Source organism: Carassius auratus, chromosome 35, assembly GCF_003368295.1.
Source record: "Carassius auratus strain Wakin chromosome 35, ASM336829v1, whole genome shotgun sequence".
Lineage (NCBI taxonomy): Eukaryota > Metazoa > Chordata > Actinopteri > Cypriniformes > Cyprinidae > Carassius > Carassius auratus.
In genome coordinates this window covers 8,760,925-8,783,323 of record NC_039277.1, presented here as the reverse complement: position 1 = coordinate 8,783,323, position 22,399 = coordinate 8,760,925, and the positions used below count along the sequence as shown (strand labels likewise).

At 36.3% G+C, this 22,399-nt stretch overlaps 1 protein-coding gene across 3 annotated transcripts; it reads left to right on the top strand.

Moving 5' to 3' along the window:
* The first annotated feature begins 246 nt into the window (after window positions 1-246).
* Window positions 247-21,634, top strand: LOC113054269 (serine/threonine-protein phosphatase 2A 55 kDa regulatory subunit B alpha isoform-like). 3 transcript variants are annotated; one of them, XM_026219696.1, is made up of 11 exons: window positions 247-376; window positions 1,591-1,711; window positions 2,832-2,909; window positions 7,610-7,707; window positions 7,798-7,963; window positions 9,229-9,341; window positions 9,642-9,819; window positions 9,961-10,125; window positions 10,274-10,443; window positions 13,215-13,306; window positions 20,397-20,676. In XM_026219696.1, exons 2-11 carry the CDS (start codon window positions 1,705-1,707, stop codon window positions 20,674-20,676), a joined length of 1,347 nt encoding a protein of 448 aa, XP_026075481.1. In that variant the 5' UTR covers window positions 247-376; window positions 1,591-1,704. The 3 variants fall into 3 exon arrangements, with proteins under 3 accessions (XP_026075481.1, XP_026075480.1, XP_026075479.1); XM_026219695.1 differs by having other exon boundaries at window positions 248-478; XM_026219694.1 differs by lacking the exons at window positions 247-376; window positions 1,591-1,711 and having other exon boundaries at window positions 2,822-2,909; window positions 20,397-21,634.
* Window positions 21,635-22,399: the final 765 nt, after the last annotated feature.

Sequence of the window (22,399 nt, the reverse complement as noted above, 5' to 3'; positions counted from 1 at the left end):
AAATATTTCATTGACGGTCCATATGATGACACTCTATGTCTGATCGGCTAAATATGGTTAATATCATGTATATATCGCCGTGTATCCTCCTCCCTCTACTGGACGCATCAGGAACAACAGGGGCGTAAAACTGCCTGGGCTACAGTCAGGTCTGCAGCCTCCCCAAAATCAGCGTGGTTGCGTCATCGTCCTCCAGCATCCAGTCATGAACGGCCAATGCGAATGGCGTCACTACAGGGCGGGGTTGCGCCATTTTGAATTTTGAGAGAGGTGTAGGAGGATGGAGCTATGAGGAGAGAGGGCTGAAGGAAGAAAGCCTTAGGGTCTCAGATTTACGAGTGAACGAAAGGACTACCGACAAGATCTTCTTTCCGAGGTCCGTCTTCGTCCAAACCCAGACGAACTGTTTGCAATAAAATAAATCCGTCAAAGTTATCTTGACAGTTCTGATACCAAACACTTGCAACAGCAAGCGAAGGTAAGAGCCGGAAGTGACGTAATAGCGGGGCCTGAGAGCGTGATTTTCCTTCAGAATACAGCTAGAGTGAAAATAAGCCTTTAATAAAGTTTAAAATACACAACGTTATAAGTTGTAATATTGCTACATGTTATTTATTAATAAGTTAGAGAATTACTTCACAACCTATATTTTTATAATTGTGACATAAAAAAATGTCAAAACAAAAGTTAATAACAAAAACAAATGTTTTCATTTGAATGTAATGGAACATAAATATTTTATTTTTTAAATGGTGTAAATCCGTTTTATATAGTACATCAGTTATTTGTTAATAATATAAACAAAAATTACACTTTAAAATTAAGTTGGTTTACACTCACAAGTTTCAAGATCTCAATTTAGTGTATTAATTATAGATTTGTAAATAATTATTAGATTTAAGGCAGACCAAATAATGAAGTCATTTATTATTTAATTCTCTTTTTTTTATACTGTGAATCCAATTGAGTACGTTTTTAAGTATCATTTAAGTTATATAATATTATTATTATTATTTATAAAAAAAAGAACATCTAGTGGCACATCATGCATCTTTAAGTATCAAGCATCTTTAGATATAATAAAATTGGCATTGCTCCACTGCACTGTGGCAGTTAAAACTGATAACTATAAATGTGTCAGACGAAGCTCTTTAGCATCGTTTATGTTCACCAGTATCGATATTTCAGTATCATTTACCACTAATAAGTTTTTTTGGAAAAAAATCATCCCCGCTGGTTGCTAAAACATCAGCAATATTAAATTAAATGCATGGATACACAAGTACAGTAGAAACATTGCATTATGAAGATGTATAATTACGAATGTGAACGGAAGATCCACCTGAAAACCTATTTTGAAAAAAAAAAAAAATCCAAAGATTTGCTGAATAATGAATGGGATCGGTTCTCTGTGAACAGGAGAAACACAGGAGGACATTTGTCCGTTTGGTTTCCTTACCTACTTGTGTTAACATGCTTGACTAATTCATAGAATGCAGGAAATCTATCTGTTAATATGTTAACCTCTCATTTTTATTAATAAATCTAGTTTTATGTTATGAACTGTTTTTCTGTTCCATTTTTTCACAGTATCAAGCGCTTTTATTTTGAAAAACTGAATTCTCGGCGACTCTCTTGGAAATCTTGTGGTCGCTGGCTTCACACTGCTGATCAAGACTAGGGTCCTACATCGCCGCTCTCGCCATGGCAGGTAACTTGACAAGTTTAGGATCTGCTCGAGCAATGGTTGTATTAAATCAGTCTTGTTTTAGCAACAGCTTCTGTTGGGTTGAGTGAGCGCAGCGGTTGTGCTGAAGCATCGTCGGTGTTGCTGAACCACTGACAGTAGCCTAGCTTCCTAGCTGCCTCGTTTCCCTCCCGTTAGCCAGCAAATCGGCAAAACTGATTTCGATCGGGCTTTATTCATAATTGGACAATCATTTGAGTACTGATGCTCCTCTGTGATCTGGGTATTTCAGCGATGAGCTGCATTTGCGCGGAAATCTGTCCGGCTGAATCACTCATCATTCGTTAGCGGGGATGCTCGGTCTCTACGGGGTTTTTAATATGTTTGTTGTAAAATTGAATCGGCGTTGGATAACGTGTCCTGCTTCTCGTCCTCTGTGTGCATGTATCACCTGGCCTGGTGTTTAGATCTGCTGGACATCTCGGCCTCTTTACATCACCTCCGTTAAAGTAACGTTAGCGATCTGTAACCGGCATCTGCAGAGTCATGAGCAATGAAAAACCCCAGTGTGTTCCTGCTTCTGAAACTTATCAACTTAATTTATATTAAACCATCAGACTTGTATATAATTATTATTATTATTATTAACAGAAAACAAATCAGATCAGTTGTTAATGGATGCACTAAAACCCCCCTCAAGAGTTCAGATAATGTCCGAAATCTGGAAAAGCTTGTCTCGAGAACAAATCCAACCACTTTTCCTCAAATAGCTGCTCCGGGTTTGCCCCAGCCCGTTTCTCCGCTCTCATTAAAAAATGACGCAAGAGCTGTCCTTTACATTTTATATGTATTATTGCGGCTGTAGACAGTATTTTAGCATTGATTTCTTTTTTGTGTGATGTAGCATTTTTTCCTTACTGCGCGTCATTACCATCTTTCTTGTAGTATGCTATACTCTTGTTGTTGTTATTATTTTTTTTCTACACGGAAAGATGATTTTTAAATCAAATAAAATGTTGCTCCTTATAGGTTTATTGAAATTTTGAAAGCTTCAATAGTATATTTCCCAGCAATGTCCAATGTAAAAAAAAAATAAAAATAATTGTGGGCTGCAACAAACTTTAATTGGCTTTTATGGTTTCAGGAGCCGGAGGCGGGGGAAACGATGTGCAGTGGTGCTTTTCACAAGTGAAAGGGGCGATCGATGATGACGTAGCTGAAGGTGAGTTCTTGTCTGAATAATCTCTTCCTATCAAGAGCAGGCGATTCATGGACCATACTCAGAAGTGGGCAAAACACAATGATGTGTCCCCAGTGACATGATAGACACTACAGACTGCAACAGTCGGGATCCAAAAGTAAAAACCATCAATTTTTCTCCACAGTCAAATAGATTTTTAATGATAACTTATAATTCTTTAAAGACAGAGTTGTTGTGAGCTCCAAGGTTGTTAGTCAGTGGTATATTATTTTGTTGAAGCCATCTGTTCACATTATTTCAACTTCGTTTGTAGAATAATTGTTTAGCAGCTGGATTCATGGTAGAAAACTACATTACCCATGATGCTGTGCAGAAAAATTACACCAAACTTTGAGTTGTGGTGTCTGCATAATCAAGTGGGTCTTGGTAAATGTAAAATCTGTTGTTTCTATAGAAATAACTACTTTAAATGAAAAGTTTTATAATTCAGCATTGTTTTTAATTTGATTGTCATTTGCAGTGATTCATGGGATTGTAGTTCTTTCCTTTATTAGTGCCTTTAGGTAGACAGTCTTATACCTTTGTCTGTTTTTCAAATACTTTTTTGCTTCATGTCAAAGGTCGTAATGTTGTGATTCACCTCACACCTGGTTGATTTGGCTCATTGCTTATAACTCTTTAATGAACACTTTTTTGTAAATCTTTGTAGAAAATCTAATGGTGCTTTTCCACTGCATGGTACGGCTCAGTACTGTTCACTTTTGGGGGGGCTTCCACTGGTACCTGGTACTTTTTTAGTATCACTTCGTTTGAGGTTCCAAATGAACCTTGCCATTACCATAACGTGACGTGTAAACTCTGTTGATCACTGATTGGCCGGTGAGAATCATCACTACCTGCGTCACTGAACTTTCGACACAAACACAAAAGAACTGCTAGATTTAAATCAGCACAGCCAATGAAGGGGGAAATGTTTTGAACAACTCAAAGATGGGCATTTCGTTGTCTGTTGAGGAAGTACAGATGTTCCTCGTATTGATATCAGAGGAGTGGATCCAGCGAGAGCTTGATGGGGCAGCAGTAGAGGCGGAGCAACAATAATGACGTGAATAATCCCATCCACTCTAAATCGATACTAAACTGCAGTGGAGACGCAAACCGAGCTGAGTCGAGCCGTCCTGAGCCATACCGAGCCGAGTCGTACCGCGCAGTGGAAAAGCGCCATAAATGTTAAAAATACTTCTAGAACAAATAAAAAGCTGTAGGCATTTTTTTAGATTGTTATATTGTCCCCCAGCATTCAGTCAGATTTTCCCATTCCTCCTGCTACGTGAGGACAATTAGTTTGCACGAAGAGTCTGACATTCCAGATTTTGTGTTTCTGTTTAGTGTATCATCCAGGGATTTGCAGTTTTGTAGGGCACTATAAAATGCTATAGATTAGCACATAAGTATGTGAATTGGGAAACACCTATTGTCATGCTTATTAATAGTGCTAGTCAATGGTGAAGGCAAACAGCTTGACATTTTGGTCTGGTTTCCTGTCAACAGCAGGATGTCGAGTCAGAGACTGTGTGCTGGATTATATGACCTTTAGTTCACCAGACTTCACTCTCCAAGAGTCTTGCAGCACTCTTTGTCTCTACCAGTCAATCGGCTGATTTCAGACATTCAAGCTCAAATGCATGTTGCATTCTTCACAATGCAGAGTGTTGTGCCTATATTAGCTTAACTGTGAAATGTGCATAGGGCTCTGTTTTATAAGTCTGTAACTTGATTTCTGAGTTAGAAGCATGTTTATGCCAAATCTGATTGTGAATCTCGAACTCTAATAATGTTGATGGTTAAACAGTAATTTTTGTATTTTATTTTTTTTTCTTGTTTTGCATTTTGATTGATTTGCACAACTGGGATTATTCAGTATTAAGGACTTGATTATGAAGCTAAAGGAATTGCCTTCATTATGAAGTATGTCTTGTGCAGATTTAAAATTATCCGAATGGGTTTGAACCAAACTAAATATATCAGTAACATATTGGTTATAGGCCTGTAGAGCACACGATTAATCAAAGTTTAATCGCAAAGGTAATAAATCGCGATTAGGCTGCGATTTGTCAAGCTGATCTTTTAGTCGAGCACAGTTCTGTGATCAGAAGTTAATGTTCATTCGAAGGCCAGAGGTCACTCTCACACTGAAAATCCTAAAAACATTTATTTGCTGCAGCTGAATAATCAGAAGATTTAACTGCTTTCATTGTTTCAACGTGACTAATAAACACACGACTACAGCAATATACGGTTTATCTGAGTTATAATAAAGTATATTTATAATGAAATGATAATCAACATAGCCTTTCTCACTGCTTAGGATACAATGGAATATTGTGTGCCTTAATTATTGTTTAAGAAAGCATCATCTCACAGAAGGATTTATTTCAAACACACTGTCCTTATGAAGTGAGTTTGGAGTAAAAACGTATTTTCACGTGCTCTCAGATGGAGCAGCATTTACTACACAGAGCCGTAGTTCACTGCGAAGATACACAAACAGCTGGCATTATCGCAAAACATTTGGTCAATTTTCCGAATCCTACGATTATATCGTCTGCAGTTTTTGCATAGCTTGTCAGAGGACTACGGCTCTGTGTAGTAAATGCTACTCCATCTGAAAACAGGTGATAAAGACTTACTGTTAATCACAGAACCGGCTTTACTGACAAAATGTGCATGACGATCGCGATTTAATTGAGTCCGATTAATCGTGCAGCCCTAGCATAGATGTGTGTGTGTGTGTGTGTGTGTGTATTATACACAGTGTTTCCCACAGCCTTACACAATATTTGTAGTGGCACTCCCCCACCCCCTTATATAAATATGCAAATAATTTTCTGCCAGATGGAGGCGCTATCGGAGCTGGAGGGATGGAGGTTTCTGTGGTAACGGCTGTATACAAAGCAGAGCTGAGCTAACAAACACTGATTTATCAGGCTTTACTTGTAAGATGGAATGAAAATGACATTGAAAATTTTCTGAAAACATTCGGTTTTGATATAAAAACACCCGCGGCGGTTTTTGATTGTGAAACTTGCAGTGCACGTTTATTTAACCAAGTCAAAGCCTTTTGGAAAATCTATTTGTGGTGGTCAGTTTTGATATTGTGGTGGCCCACCACAAATAAATCAATGTATCTGAAAAACCTGATGTATGTGTATATATATATATATATATATATATATATATATATATATATATATATATATATATATGTCCCATGAGAAAAATTATTGGCTTATCAGTATCTGCTGTAAGTTTAGTATGCACCCTTAACACAAGAATGTCATTTTTAAATGGGTTGATTAAAACACAATTAAAGAGAGCCGATTTGTTCAAATGATTGTTACGACCACTTGGCTCAGACAGTGATCGCAACATGAAAGGGGAGACCACACCGATCGCTATATTTAACCAAGAGTGTTTATTTAACAGAAAGAATAAAACGATATCAGTAAGTGTAAGGTTTAACGAAAGTGTAGTGTTCGTCAGTAGAATGAAAAAGGTGGTGAGAGGAGGTAAGTGCGATGAGCGAGGAGCCACCAGCCACCCGGACCGCCGCCTGAAGAGGAGAGAGAGAACAAGAGCCCCGAAGGCCTCTTTTAACCGGTCATCCATTAACCTGTACGGCCAGCCTACAGCTCCACCTGTAGGACTAAAACAGACAAACAGACGGCAACCATCAAACACAGACAAACAACAAGCTGCCCAGCAGCACGGCAAAGCCGGTCATGACATGATTTAATCTTGCAGCTCATAAATACTTTGGCTAATTTGATGATGCTTTGTACTGCCAGTAACGCAGTACTTTCAGCTCTGCTTAACACATTTTTCCATATTTAAATCCATCGAACAGATTTTCTCTCAAAATCATTGCAAAAAAATGCACGAATACCATCTAGATGAGAAATTAGTCTCCTGACACCAGTCTATTTCCAAACTTCATGACCATGAAATTTCTTCCTGTTCATGATGATGGTTTATTATGTTACAGACGTATATAGAATATAGGGGTGTAACAATACACTTGTGTAATGATTTGGCTCAATACATAGTACTGATCTCATAATACAACACTTGCACAACATTGGAAATAGTTAAAATGTTTTTAGTTTTTTTTTTTTTTATTGTTAACGGTTAACAAAAAGAACTGTTCTTTAGCTAGAATAGGATTATTATGGTTGTACCTTCTCCTTAAGTCTTCAGTTTGTGTTTTACTGGCTTCTTTTCAAAGTCTTCTGGCCCGATTCAGTGACTTTGTTTCAGTTTTGGCCCTCAAGGAGGTCAGATTACACAAAAGGGCCTTTGCTTGCTTCTTTTCTCCTGCATTCTTCTGCTCTGTTGGTTTATAAAGGGTTAAATTGGTGTGAGGCGGTCTACAGCTCATCGATGACTGAGACATCTGTCTCAGGAGCATATATTTTAGCAGAAATCTGGGTCGCAGTTCCTTTTTTATTTAAAGATTCATCTTGTTGAGTCAGTCAGTGTCTCTCTGACTTTTGAGGCGAAATATGTCTGCAGCAAATCACACATTCAGTTATGACTGCTGTGGGTGTTTTGGGCAAGATCCCATTGGCTGTTGAGATCAGTCTGTTGTATGTATTTTATGGGGGGAAGAGGATGGAGGACGTCTGACAGATGTGCACATGTCTGTTTCTGCCCGTCTACAGCCGACATCATCTCTACTGTGGAGTTCAACCACTCAGGGGAGCTGCTAGCCACAGGGGATAAAGGTGGTCGAGTTGTCATCTTCCAGCAAGAGACCGAGGTAAAGGATCAGGCGAATTCATAGTAACATTATATCCGCTTTCATTCCCACTTGTGTCTTTCTCACAAAAATGTGCTTTTCCTTTTCCAGAACAAGAGTCAGCCACAGTGCCGTAGTGAATACAATGTTTACAGCACTTTTCAGAGCCACGAGCCTGAATTCGACTACCTGAAGAGCTTGGAAATCGAGGAAAAGATTAACAAGATCCGCTGGCTGCCACAAAAGAACGCTGCACAATTTTTGTTGTCCACAAATGGTTAGTAGAGGAGCGGGGCTCTGTGGAGTCTTACTGTTAGCGCAATCACGCAGACGAATCAGATTCTTAGATTTTACTGAAGGATGGGGATGAATACATAACGTTCTTAATAGAAATGCTTGGGATTTATTAGTAAAAAAAAAAAAAAACTTTAAATCTAGTTCTAAAATTCTCAAAAAAAAAATAGTAATATAGTTTATGAAATAATCTAAAAGTAAAAATTTTTTTTTTACTTGGACATAAAAATGTATATTACATTTATTATTCATCATTACTGCTGTATGTTTAAAAATCTATAAGTGAATGGTAAATTAAATTTTTTTTTTTGCAAATTCGTATTTGCTGAAAATAGCCACGAAATGCAGAAAAGTCCAAGATGTTACATTACTGTGGTTCACAAAAAGATTAAGTTATTAATATTAATTCATTCAGTTCATTAAAAATATTAAGTGTTTGTTTGTCCGTCTAGTTCACTGAATAAATTGGTGTTGGGGCAACTACAGTTTTATGAAATTTGAAACTTTGTATTTTATTTTTTTGCTTTTTTTTTTTTTGCTAACAATTGACCAATTAGCAACACAAAGCTTTTATTTATTATTTTTATTCATTTATTATGTATGGTTTTATATTACCTTTAATTTTAAATCTCTGCAACCCGCAAAATAGCCATCTTGTAACACAAGCTAATGAATCATTTATTTATACGGCAATGCATTCTGGGATTCGTTTTCAGATTATTATTTTATTAATTGAAATGTTAAACAATTAATAGAAATCTCTGGGGTTGTTACTTTTGGTCCTATGGGTTTAAAAGTTTAGCATTATACATACTGTTGTAATATAGTCAGTACTGATTCCTCCATATTTTCAACTGGAGATGCATAAAACTTCTGTGAGTTGATGTGAGCTCTGCTGATTCTTCAGATTTTTTTTTCCCTGACTCGATGCGTCTCAGATGCTGTCTAAAAATATGAACACTTCTACATGTTATGCAACCGGTGTGTATTTAAGACTCTTGAATAAACAGAATGCTGATCTTCTGCTCATACTGGAGAAAGATATTTGTGGAACAGAGTTCAGATTCAGATGTTTTCAGAATTTGGTGGACTGTCAGCTGGATTAGTTATGCCAGTCACACTACCTCTTAATACACATGGAAATAGGCTTGGGGTTTTTTTTGTGGCTCACATAATTATTTTTTAGCATGAGTCAGAAGGCTGATCCTGCATTAGGAGGTGAGATTATTCTGTACTTTCTATTTGCAGATAAAACTATAAAGTTGTGGAAGATCAGTGAACGTGACAAGAGACCAGAGGGATACAATCTTAAAGAGGAGGATGGGCGCTACAGAGATGCTACTACCATCACAACTCTGCGGGTGAGTCATGCACAAACATTTGTCAAATTAAATTTATGCATTTAGCAGATGCTTTTATCCAAGGCGACATACAGTGCATTCAGGCTGCAACATGTGTTCCCTGGGAATCGAACCCACAACCTTGCGCTACTAACACAATGCTCTACCACTTGAGCCACAGGAACACTCAAACTCTAAACTTTGAAAGGCTGTGTACATTTGCTCTCCGTTTATGTTTTTGCTCTCCATAACTGTTATATATTCATAAAAACAGTTAAGTTTGGCTGAAATGGCAAATACGCATGTGAACTCCGTGTGCAGGTGCCAGTATTCAGGCCCATGGATCTCATGGTGGAGGCCAGTCCAAGGAGGGTCTTTGCCAACGCCCACACCTACCACATCAACTCCATCTCAGTCAACAGCGACAACGAGACCTATCTGTCAGCAGACGACCTGCGCATCAACCTCTGGCACTTAGAGATCACAGACCGCAGCTTCAGTATCCTATAAAGTGTATTGGGAATTATTTTGGAGGATACATAGGAGTTGTTGGGTGTTGTGTTGATTTGGGTTGTGAATTTCATGTTGAAATCTCTCTGTGTCAGTTCAGCAATGTTGTGTAGCTTTAACTCCGCGTCAGACATTGTGGACATAAAACCAGCCAACATGGAGGAGCTGACGGAGGTGATTACAGCCGCAGAGTTCCACCCTCACCAATGTAACACGTTTGTCTACAGCAGCAGCAAAGGCACTATCCGCCTGTGTGACATGCGTGCATCAGCACTTTGTGACAAGCACTCTAAATGTGAGTTATATGAGCCATCATATATATATGCCACTTAATCCAATGAAGCTTTGTATTTTGTTGTTTTCTAAACTGCATATACTGTGTCGTGTGTTAGTCATATAAAGGTGTTTGTAAAGCACGTTGCTTTCTCCTCTTCTTTATTTAGTGTTCGAGGAGCCAGAGGACCCCAGCAACCGCTCGTTCTTTTCTGAAATTATTTCCTCCATCTCAGACGTGAAGTTTAGTCACAATGGCCGCTACATGATGACCCGAGACTACCTGTCCGTCAAAATCTGGGACATCAACATGGAGAATCGACCCGTTGAGACATACCAGGTGGGTTCATAAATGGATAGAGTGGCTAGGTACAGCGAAATTGTTTTTGCTCAGTTTTTCCAATGATAATATTACCTATAAAGCTACATCATGGCTGTTGTGCGTCTCCAAGCTACACACAATTTCTGAATGAATCTGCCTTTTGAACAGATCGGGTGAACCATGATTTAATGGCCTATTCATAAACATTTACTTAATTCCTGAATAAATCTGCTGATGAATTAATGACTAATTTCGTTACTCATTAAGACATATGCCACCATCTACTGGCAGTTTTTGTTTATTTATAGTATTTTTTATTTTATTTCATTTTTAAAAAATTATAATAGTTTTATATTACCATGTTAATAAAAAAAACAAAACAAAAAAAACATTAAAGATAGGGATGCACCGATCATGATTTTTCATGACCGATTTTGATACCGATTTTTTTTACAAGCAAACTGGCCGATTCCGATACAGATTTCCTTTTTTGTTTTTCTTTTTTTTTTTTAAGCAACAAACAAGAAAGACGGAAAGTGTGCATAAACAAGATATTTGGTATTTAATAGGCCAAACTTGCTTTTGGCTATTGAAAACAATAACCGTAACCATCTGAAATTAAAGGCAGTTACTGCACAATAAGTAGCCTACATTCAATACAAACATAGATGGTACAGACACCAGCATTTAGCGTTTGTTTTTGAATTGGGTTGAAACTACAGAGAACTGGCCTTAAATATAAAGATTAACTGTAACCATGTGAAATTAAAGGCAACAACTGCATAGTTCTACAGTACAAGCAACACAATCAACACACAATTAATAAGATGTTTCTTAATCAGCATTCATTATTTTAGTTTTTAAATTTGGTTTTAAATAAAAAAAAAATCTCTTTACCAGTGAGACTAAATAAAAGTATGCTATATAAATACATTTACCAAAATGTTAAAATCAATTAATGTTGGTGCGAATAAAACAAAGATGCAAAGTGTTCATTCATCCAATAAAAATTAAAAAATTAGGGTAATGATTCACATCTATATTTTTTTTACTTGAGCCAGTGAAAAATAAATAACTTATTGTCTCAAGTAAAAACAAATATACATGTGAATCATTACCCTAAAATGTTTTAATTGGATGAATGAAAAACTTTTTTCAGTGTACTGCAGCAGGTGATTTTTAAATAAAAATTGTAATTTTAAGGTAAAATAAAAAATAATCATCCTAATGCAGAACTGACATTTATTTCTGGCTTTTCAAACGTGTATGCAAGTTTAATAAAAAAATAAAAAAAACATTTAAGTTTTGTCACAGTTTAGTCCGTTTCGTTTCTCATCCAACATGTGAGCAGTTGAGCTGAACATCTCTTCACGGTCTACCCGTGTTCAGGGCGCGGACCGGTACAGTAGATGCTCGCGCAGCTTCAGTGCACGCAGGAAAGGCTCTTATTTGTGCGTCAGAACACCAGCGGCTGATCGCTTCCTGCTATCTGTGCCTCAGACATGAAGCTCTGCATTTCCAGTACTGATCGGCTGCCCATGTCCTGCGCACAGATTTCGAAATACTCTTCCACACAAATGACAAAGCGAACGATTACAATGTAGTCTGTGCACGCGAGCGAACTTCCGATTTATGGCCGGTCAAACGGTGCATCCCTAATTAAAGGGATAAGTCATCTAAAAAATAATAATAAAGTAAATCCTTATTTTATTAATTTAGTGATTTTGCAGCTGTTCACAATTTCTTGTCCAAAGAGGTGGACTGACTGAAAGAGAAGTTTACTTGCCCAACTGGACAACTAACCCAATTAAAAGATCTAACTAGGGAAGCGCCAAAATTTTGGCGAGAATGGTTCTGATTTTATAACATTGATTGTAAACGGCGATTTATTATGGATAATGCATTGACACTAACAATGTTATCAGTTAAGTGTCACACAACCTGTCTGTATATGAAAGAATCTCGTAGAGAAATCAAAACAAATGAACAACTGCACACAGAAGAATCATAGTGTGGTAAAAACATAGCTTTTATATTTATAACATATGATATAGCCTAGTTAAACAGGGTCAAATGATCAAGAGAGTGCAGTTTTCCCTGAAAACCAAGAGTTCAAACGAGTAGTTCATATTAAATCACTTACATTTTAGACACAGAATTGTCATGTGTTGACCTATTTTGGTCTGTTTGGTTTTGGTTAAAATTCCAAACCAAGATCATAGCATGAATTGAGTAAATGATTATAGCCCATACATAAAGAAAGGTACTTGCTTCATTCTTGAATGAGTCAGCTGTCTGAATGAATCATATGAATGAACGCCTCAATGACTACATTTCAGCTTCATTAAACACTCTGTGTAATTGCATCTAAATGCCATTGACTTGAGCTATTTCCATTTTTTTTATGAAATATTACTCACACATTTAATAAAGTTAGAAAAAATGCCCTTATGTAGGCAAAAATTGGAAAACAATTTAAGTAAATGTTACTGTGCAGAAGTTAACTTTAATCATAAAACGAAAATGCTGAGTGGCTAGTAATTTTGGAAAACCACTAGACACAGTGGCTGGTGAGACAAAAAGTTAATGTCAAGTTCTGTGTGTATGTAAACACATACTTTCTAGTCAGCACAGCCAACTGTTTTCATCATCGAATGTAATGGATATGTTTAGTGTGATAGATATAAATTGATTTTACAGTACGTGAGCATCAGGTTGATTCATTGCCCATGACACAGCAGTGACATTTATTACTGGAGATCAGAGTGTTTTGTGTTTGTCTTCCGCAGGTTCACGAGTACCTCAGGAGTAAGTTGTGCTCTCTCTATGAGAACGACTGCATCTTTGACAAATTCGAGTGCTGCTGGAACGGAAATGACAGGTCAGAGCCTTTGCAAGTGTGTATTTTTAAGAGTTTTCATGAGTCCTTAATTTTAGTTGTATCAAGTTTAAGGCCGTAAAAAGTCTTAAATAGTACAAGAAAGTCTTAAAAGTTGATTAGTGATGCACTGATCATGATTTTTCATGGCCGGTTCCGATACCTAATTTTTTATACACACACACACACACACACACAGACATATATATATATATATATATATATATATATATATATATATATATATATATATATATATACTTTATACAAGCAAGCTGGCTGATTCCGATATTGATTTCCGTTTTTTTTTTTTTTTTCTTTAAGCAACAAGCAAGAAAGAGAGAAGGAAACTATACATAAACAAGATGTTTATATGGTATTTAATAGGCCAAACTGGCTTTTAGCTATTGAAAAAACAATAACTGTAAAAAAAAATATATATATATATATATATATATATATATGCCAAATTTTACGTTTAGGGCCCTACGAAAAATATTTTATTTTTTTCTTCATATGTTTTATTGTTACCTAATTCTGTGTTTTAGCATGTGTAATTATTGAAATGCATTAAAACAACTTAATTTGTAAAAAAAATAAATAAATAAATCTTAAAATAGCCTTATGAAATGTTTTCCCCCCTCTGAAATTCTGTGTATTTACATTTTTCTGGTTATCAAATGAAGGCATAAAACATTCATTTAATTTATCTTTTAATTATTGAAAATTAAGCAAACTTTCTTTTTTGGTAAACAAAGGGGAATAAAACATGGAAGAAAGTTTGTTTGATTATTCCTTAAAAAATTGTTTGTTTCATTTTAATAGTAGTAGTAGGCTATGTACATTCTGCTGAACAATAGTAATAGATTTCTGGCAAATACTTGTCTTTAAACTAAACCAGACTTTTATTTTGACAGGTTACCGTACCTTTACAGTTCTGTGTATGTGATACTACAGTCTATGATGTGATATATGACGCTAGTTTTACTCAAATCAAACGGTCAGATGCTCATGAAGTGACTGTCAGAGCAGTTCTGGAGATGTTCCTCGTGTGTTCACATTAGGGCTGTCAAAATTACTCAAAAATGACGTTCGAATATTCCCTCTAAAAAATACACGAATATTCAAACTTTTCGAACATCTGGTTGCGCATGTTGTCAGTGTTAATAAATTACGTTAATAAAAGGACAAAATAATACAAAGAGACATAACTACTTGTATAGATAGTCTATTTCAGTTTAAACATATATGACAACGTATTACCTACACAAAAACAAGGAAATCAACTAATGGCCAAGACTGCAGACCTCAAGCTCTCTCACCCTCACGTTCTCTGTGCATAACGGTTTAAATGAACAAACAATTTTTTTTGCAAGCAATTTAAGGTCGCAACTGTTGTCCCAAATATAGCAGGCTTCATTCAGTGATTGAAAGAAATATTATTAATATTAATTGAAGTTTTACAGCATATAGAACTGACATTGAATGCTCTGAGCGAGCTGTGCTGTGGTAAACATGGAACTTTTCCTTGACATGAAACGATAAATAATCAAACCTCACTTCCATTACTTGACAGAACTCCCTGAAGCCTGCCCCATCCGTGATACTGATTGGTCTCATGTCCTTACAAATGAACAAAATTATTTTATCCGTTATGGCCTCTTGTCGTGTTGCAGACAAAGAGCTTGTGGCGGGCGATGCAAAGTAACATTAAGTGTCAAGACGTGACTGTTTAGCTTCAATGAAGACGCGTCAACTTTCAATAGTGATGCTGTGCCAGACAGTGCGACTCCTTTGACCTGTCCCTGGACCCTCAGGCGTGTTTGCGCATGCACTCGCAAAGCAGACAACCACGCCTCTACTGCCGCGGACGTTTTTTTCCCCCACATTTCTGTTTTTATTCGAATATTCAATTTCACCTTCGAAATTCGTTTTTTTAAAACTATTTGAATACATATTCGAATTTAGAATATTCGTTGACAGCCCTAGTTCACATGTTTATTTAGTGAGAGGAAAGACGCTGAAATCACTGCGAGTATCACGCGTGCTTCCGTGTGTTTAATGAATAAAGATGCGCTTCTGCGCCATTCATTAACACAGACACGCAGAACATGCAGGATTCATATTTAAATGGACTGTTCTGGCTTAATATTTACAGATATTAGTCCATATCACAATTTTATGTGAGTGCATTGACCTACTTTTGATTAATTAATTAAAAATTTGACAAATTCTGTGACATTCCGCGTAAAACTGTAAATTCCATTTTTATGACTGGATTCCACGATTTCGTCTGTGTTTTCTGCATCCCGGAAATCATAGGGCCCTACAGTAGACATCTGCCTGCTGTTCGTCCGACGCCTTAAAACCAAAGTATCTCCATATAATGGAGCCAGTTGTCTTTTTTGATACTAGTTCTGCTGCCTCCGGGCTGGTTGAGGACGCCGCCATGTTCAATGAGACAACACGCGAGGGGAGGGGGAACCAAAGCAAAGAGGCAGGGGCGAGCACAGCACAAAGAAGGCAAACAAGCAAAGTCGCGGAATCAGAATTAAATATAAAGAATATATATTATGTATACGATATGTCAAAATCCATATCGTGTTTTAAAAAATATAAATATATTTTAAATATCGAGATATCGCCCACCCCTAGGTCTTTACCAGTGAAACTAAATAAAAGTAGGCTAAATAAATAAATTATTCCAAAATGTTAATTCAAATAATGTTTAGTGTGAGTAAAACAAAGATGCTACAGCAGGTGTTTTTTTTAATCAAATTAAGTCAATGTGATTTTAAGGTAAAATAAAAATAATCATCCTATACAGAATTAATGTTTACTTCTGGCTTTTCAAAAGTGTATGCAAGTCTGTTTCTCATCCAACACGTGAGAAGCTGAGCTGAACAACCTTTTACTGTCTACGCCTGTGCAGGGCACGGACAGATACAGTACTTTTGCGCAACTTCAGTGAGGACAGGAAAGAGGCACTTATTTGTGCGCCAGTACACCAACGCCTATTCGTTTCTTGCTATCTGTGCCTCAGACTGGTAGCTCTTCATTTCCAGAGCTATACGGCTGCCCGTGTCCTGCGCAAATATCTCGAAATACTTCCACAAAGATGACATGATAGCAAATGATTACAATGTATCTGTGCACGCGGGAGCACTTCCGGAAAAATCGGCCATAAAAAAAAGACCAAAAACCGGCCGATTGCCAATCACGCATTTTAAGCAAAAACAGTCCGGTTCCAATTTATGGCCGGTCAGCTGGTGCATCCCTAATTATAAATTCAAGAGGTCTTAAATGTGGGGATGGAAAGACAAGAATTGAAGTATTGCTTAATGTGATTAATAACCTTCACAAGGTTATGATTTCATAAAGATAGAATGGGTGCTGCACATATCAAAGTTAGGTGTTGCCTGCCGTTGCAGTGATTTTCCAAACTGTCCTGGAGTGCCAGCACTGTCTTCCTCATCTAACACACCCAATTCAACTCGTCAGCTCATTAGTAGAGACTTTTAAGACCTGAAGTGGGTCAGAAAAGGTAAAGAGTTGTGAGCAAATGTGATGCGTGTCAGATCCACATCATGTTCAGCAGCGGCAACTTTTAAAGAAGCCAAAATAACCTAAAAACCCAGCTGCTGTGATGTCTGTTCATCAAAGAGCAAAAGAAAATAAGAGGAAATCAATAACTTTTGTAAATTAAAGATTGGATCTATATTTAATTTAGAATTTAGTTTGGTAACTTTTTCAATTTCTGGATAGGCCTATTTGCAGCTTGCTGAATGTAGCTAAATATGACATATATTATAATGGATTTATGTGAAGATTATTTACGGTTTACTTAAATTAGAAGTTATTATTTTAGTCTAATATTCTAATATTTTGTTGTTCTTTAAGCTCTCAATTATATAATCAGTAGTTAAATATTAGTGGGAAAAACTATTTCGTATAGCCATCAGAAATATTGGTATCAGTTATACCTTCAGTCATAAAAAAGATGCTACTTAAATGTTACAAATATATACTGTCTTTTTCTACATTAAATGGAAGACTGAATGTGAAATCACTGCAATATAAGATATATATTTAAAAATTATAATGCTAGGTGGGATTAAATACGATTAATTTCAGAAAAATGTGCGAAAGCGTCCAGCACATATCTGCACATTCAATAAAACATTGCTTTCATCAGAGTGGGCAGTGTCGGGATATTCGATAACAGTATACCGCTGCTCATGTATTCTGAACTTCATTTTAACCCTAAAGAAAGAACAAAGTTGAACTTAATTTTGAGTATATCAGGGCCTCAAATGTAAACACTTAAAAGTACTGCTAGCTTAAACTATCATACTCCTATAAAAGTGTCAGCAAAATATGGTGTTGTGGTGTAAGTGTGTCTGGAAGCAGCGACACTGCTGACTACATTGATCAGCAGGGTAAAAATGGTACTCTCTTGTTCTTCCAGTTTCAATGTACTATTTTCCAACAAAATGCTACATAATTTTTTGTTATTGTTTGTTATGGGATGAAGCAATAACAATAATTCTCCTAAACTCTCCTGCCACAAACTGCTCTTTATTACTGTAAAAAAAAGTATTTATAATTTATATTTATAATAATCCATATTTTTTTAAGAAAAGAAAAACATTTTAATTCTGTTCTTTTGAACTTTATCTGAGTAAAATGAATCACAGTTTCCACAAAAATATTAAGCAGCACAGCTATTTCTTGAGCAGGAAATCAGCATTTTAGACTTTAAGTAGAACAGTTATTTTAAATTGTAATAATATTTCCAAATATTATTGTTTTTACTGTCTTTTTAATTAAATGTAGCCTTGGTGAGCATAAAACATTTCAAAAAGTCTTTAAAACAAATCTTACCAACCCTAAACCTTTGAATGGTAGTTTATAATAGCATTTTTTTTCTGAGAAATGTATAGTTAACTGCGTATAATGATAGCTTGATTGCACTGTAACTGCATAAATACATAGGAATTAATTATTTTAGCTAATAAATTGCAGAGTACAGAGATGTTTCCGGTTCTATCAAGTTAACTTTGTTTTGTTAGCATTTTTATTTATTTATTTATTATTATTATTATTTTATTTTATTTTATTTTTATTTTTTATTTTATTTTTTGAGAAAATGCCGCAGTTAAACAACAGTATGTAGAAAAAACATGAAGTATGAGTTATTATAGGTACTTCTGTAATAAAGGCTAATTTTCCATTTAAGACCATCAGTCAGTCAGTGTAAGGTGGCAGTCAACATTTAGAGTGGCTACTGAGCCTGCGTGACTCTCTATTGGGGCCCAGACTGGCTCTTATCTGGAGGGAACCTCTAATCACACTCAGACAGACTAAATGCTGGTCAGTGAAAGATTGGGTTAGTATGTCATGAAGGCATTTCAGTTCTGTTGAACATAATCCTTCTCTACTAAATTAGTCACTAACAACAATCATGTCTAAAACTTGACTACTAGCCAGCCATAACGTTCCATTCCTAGACATCTGCAATTTTCCTGCTAGCCTAAAGTCATGGCCAAAAGCTTTTGCAGTTACATACATTTTGTGTATTGCAAAGTGTGCTGCTAAAGCTGTTGTGGTGTTCGTTCACATTTAGGGATATGTCGGTATCCAATTTTCATGTTGCGAATAAATTGCTTATGCTTTTATCACGTTATTGAAATTTAGTTTCAGAAAAGTGGTCATAATAAAGTATTACAGATTTAGTATCTCTTTTTCTTCTACCAAAAATAGCTGAAAATTTAAATACAATAAAGCAATACAGAAAAATATATAAAGTTAAATGTTTTAAACAGATTAAAGTGCAAAAGAAATATAAAGACCAGATCACTTTACAATAAGATCTCATTAGTTAACCTTATTTAATGCATTAACATTCACAATGGGCAATAGGTACATTTGCTACAGAAGTTATTAATCTTTGTTAAAAAATACAAGTCTTAGTTCATGTTAGTTCATTAAATAACACTGTTGCAACTTTTGATTGTAACACGTTATAAAATTTTGGAATACCTAAGATTAATGAATGTTCAGAAGATTTTTTAATTGGCAGTTTGTTAACTAATTAAGTAACTAATGTTAACTAATGAAGTTTGTGAATTTTACATAAAAAAATAATAATAATAATAAATGGCTGCTGTGGATGCCAGAACTAAATTTAAAATTTAGTTGTTTGTTTGTTTTAATATACTGACAACTACTTCATAAACTCAGTTGATGGAGAAATTAAAGTTTATCAACAGATTTTCAATTAATATAAATTACATTTAAAATGTTGTCATTTAGCAGACGCTTTTATCCAAAGAGATTTACAAATGAGTACAATATGGTTCAATATTATATTGAGAATTGTGGCATCCCACAAATGTGTCGCTCATTTCCAATCACTCTACCGGCCTCGCTCCTGTTCCCACGGCTCTCGGCCCCGGCCCACTCGTCACATATATATATATATACTCACACACACACACACACAAAGGAAAACAAGTAGCTAGAATAGAAAAAATTTGAATGCTAGTTTTTTTTATAAAAAAGACGATGAAGTAGAATTTAAATAGAATAGAAAGTGATAGCGTTAGAGGGTCAAATAAAGATGGAACAGATGTGTTTTTAGTCGTTTCTTGAATATGGCTAAGGATATGCTTTTGTGCCTCTTTGAGATACAATAGTGTGTCGTTCACTTGCAGAATGCAAGCTTCTTGAGGGCATATAACTCTGAAGTATTACATTTTGATGAATAGAGGTGTGTGTGTGGTTGTTTGTGTGTGTTTATATACAGATTTATTCATTAATGTGTGAAATGTTTTTTTTTTTAATGAAAAATCATTTGTTTATAATCTCTGTTCAGAAGAGACAAACAAAACAAAAAAATCTGCATCGGCTATCGACCAGAATTAGTTGGAAAAATATCAGCATATTGAATATCGGCGAAAATCCAATATTGTGCATCCCAAATTAAACTTGCATTTATCTTTTTTTATAGTGAGGTTTATTAACTGTCAGATTCAAGTATTGCCTTCCTGAATAACTGATATATATAAGAATAACTATTCTTTTGTCCCAGTGTGGTGATGACTGGATCCTACAACAACTTTTTCCGAATGTTGGACCGCACCCAGCGGCGGGACGTCACCCTGGAGGCTTCGCGCGAGAGCTGCAAGCCCCGGCAGCTGCTGAAGCCTCGTAGAGTTTGCGCAGGCGGCAAGCGAAAGAAGGATGAGATCAGCGTGGACAGCCTGGACTTCAACAAGAAGATCCTACACACCGCCTGGCACCCGCAGGAAAATATCATTGCTGTGGCAACCACCAACAACCTCTACATCTTCCAGGAAAAAGTGAACTAAAACGGTCGTCATGGGGAGAGGAAGCTTCTGAACCTCTCTCTCTATGTGAAAATTAAAAAAAAGAACTAGCAAAAATCATTTCTGTGACAGCTACCATCATCACATAACCAACCTTGGCCTACTCCAGGACAGAATGACCTAGGCGAGCCAACTAGTGGCAGTCAATACTGAGCAAACTGGTTCAGACTGGTCTGGAGAAAAGCGCAACCTGGCCTCGGCCTCTATGGCACCATGACACGCGCCTTGCTCTGGTGATGTTGTGCCAACCTGTCTGTACCCTCCGTCCCTTTTCCCCTTACCCAAAAGCCCAGGGATGAATTGGGTGGCAATCTCTGACAGATTTCAACCATACTTTTTTTTTGTTGTTTTTTTGTTTTGGCTTTGGTTTATTCAAGGTGTCTGTATAAAAACTAATTTGAACTCATGTGGATGTGTCCCTGTGTCCTTTAATCCTCCATATGTTGTTTGTGCCATTGTAATTATTTTTAATCTGATCAGAGAAACTGCCATGTTTTAGTTTGTTTTAATTTTGTTTTAATTTTTTTTAATGTTGAATTTTTTTTTTAGTTCTTTTTAGTACTCCTTACATTTCATACTGTCCCATTACACTCCATTACAGCCACAAAACGTTTCGGCTGTTTCTTTTCAGATATCCACACACTCATACCATCCATCACATTGGTCCAAAGAGCTTTTCCTGTTCTTTTTTTTTCCTTTTCGTGGCATAGACGGCATTGCCGTGTTTGCTGTAGGAATATAACATACACTTGTTCAAGCGCATACACTCCAGTTGGACTGCTCGCTCATGTACGAGTCATTCAGCCTTACAGGGTTTATTTTCCTTTGTGATCCATGCCTGATTTCTGTCTACACTCTCTCCATCTCAAGAATTACAAATTGAGAAAGATTATAGAGATTATGATATCAAAATGGTATTTATAAATGGAACAAACAATTACATGGGAGTTGTGTCTTCTTTGAATATGCAAAGCATGCCTTGTACAAAACTGAAAAGCATTAGTGTTGTCAAACTAATATAGGATATTAAAGGATTTTGAGAACCATAAGGGATGTTCTGCAGTTGACCATTTGGATAAATGGTAAATTTAAGTGTTGCTCCAATATTTTAGTGCCAAATGCCCTCTTTCTAATGTATAAGCTCCTGATAGATCAAGAACATTGACTAGATCTTTTTAATACTGGATTAAACTTTTTAAAATAAAACAAATAAAATGCATGGTGAAGGTAGAAATATTCTTGTGCTGTGGCCCAATTCGATGTTTGTCGCAAAAATCCTCTATTGTGTGGTGTCATTACGATTATTTGACTGGTCCTGATGAAGACGGAGCATCGCCAAACTCGAATATGTTTGATATATACATAGGATATATACGACTCCAGATCGGGCTGCCTCTGACGTGATAGCCGCAATAGCCAATGAGAGCGAGCAAGCAGCAACTACCGGATGTTGCGTGCTTCTATAGCTGATTCCTGGCGGCCACAAATATGACATGAAAGCAGAGAACATCACCCATATTCTTTTCTATACTTTATTTTTCACTGTGAAGCAGAACGCATGCCGGGAGAGTCGGCTGACAACATTGATTTTCCTCTTTTTTTTTTTTTTTTTCTCTAGTCAGCGTTTGATCTCGCTAGTGTCCGTGAGATCACTTATCACTGTGAAATCATTCGTACAATCATCAAGTGTGTGGTCTGGTGGAAT

What these genes read in the sequence shown, in the direction of transcription:
- LOC113054269 (XM_026219694.1), top strand. Translation starts at nt 2,822, where the DNA reads ATGGTTTCAGGAGCCGGAGGCGGGGGAAACGATGTGCAGTGGTGCTTT. An exon ending in GATCACAGACCGCAGCTTCA is followed by an intron (nt 9,820 to 9,960) that starts GTATCCTATAAA and finishes ACTCCGCGTCAG; the next exon opens with ACATTGTGGACATAAAACCA. An exon ending in GACCCGTTGAGACATACCAG is followed by an intron (nt 10,444 to 13,214) that starts GTGGGTTCATAA and finishes TGTCTTCCGCAG; the next exon opens with GTTCACGAGTACCTCAGGAG.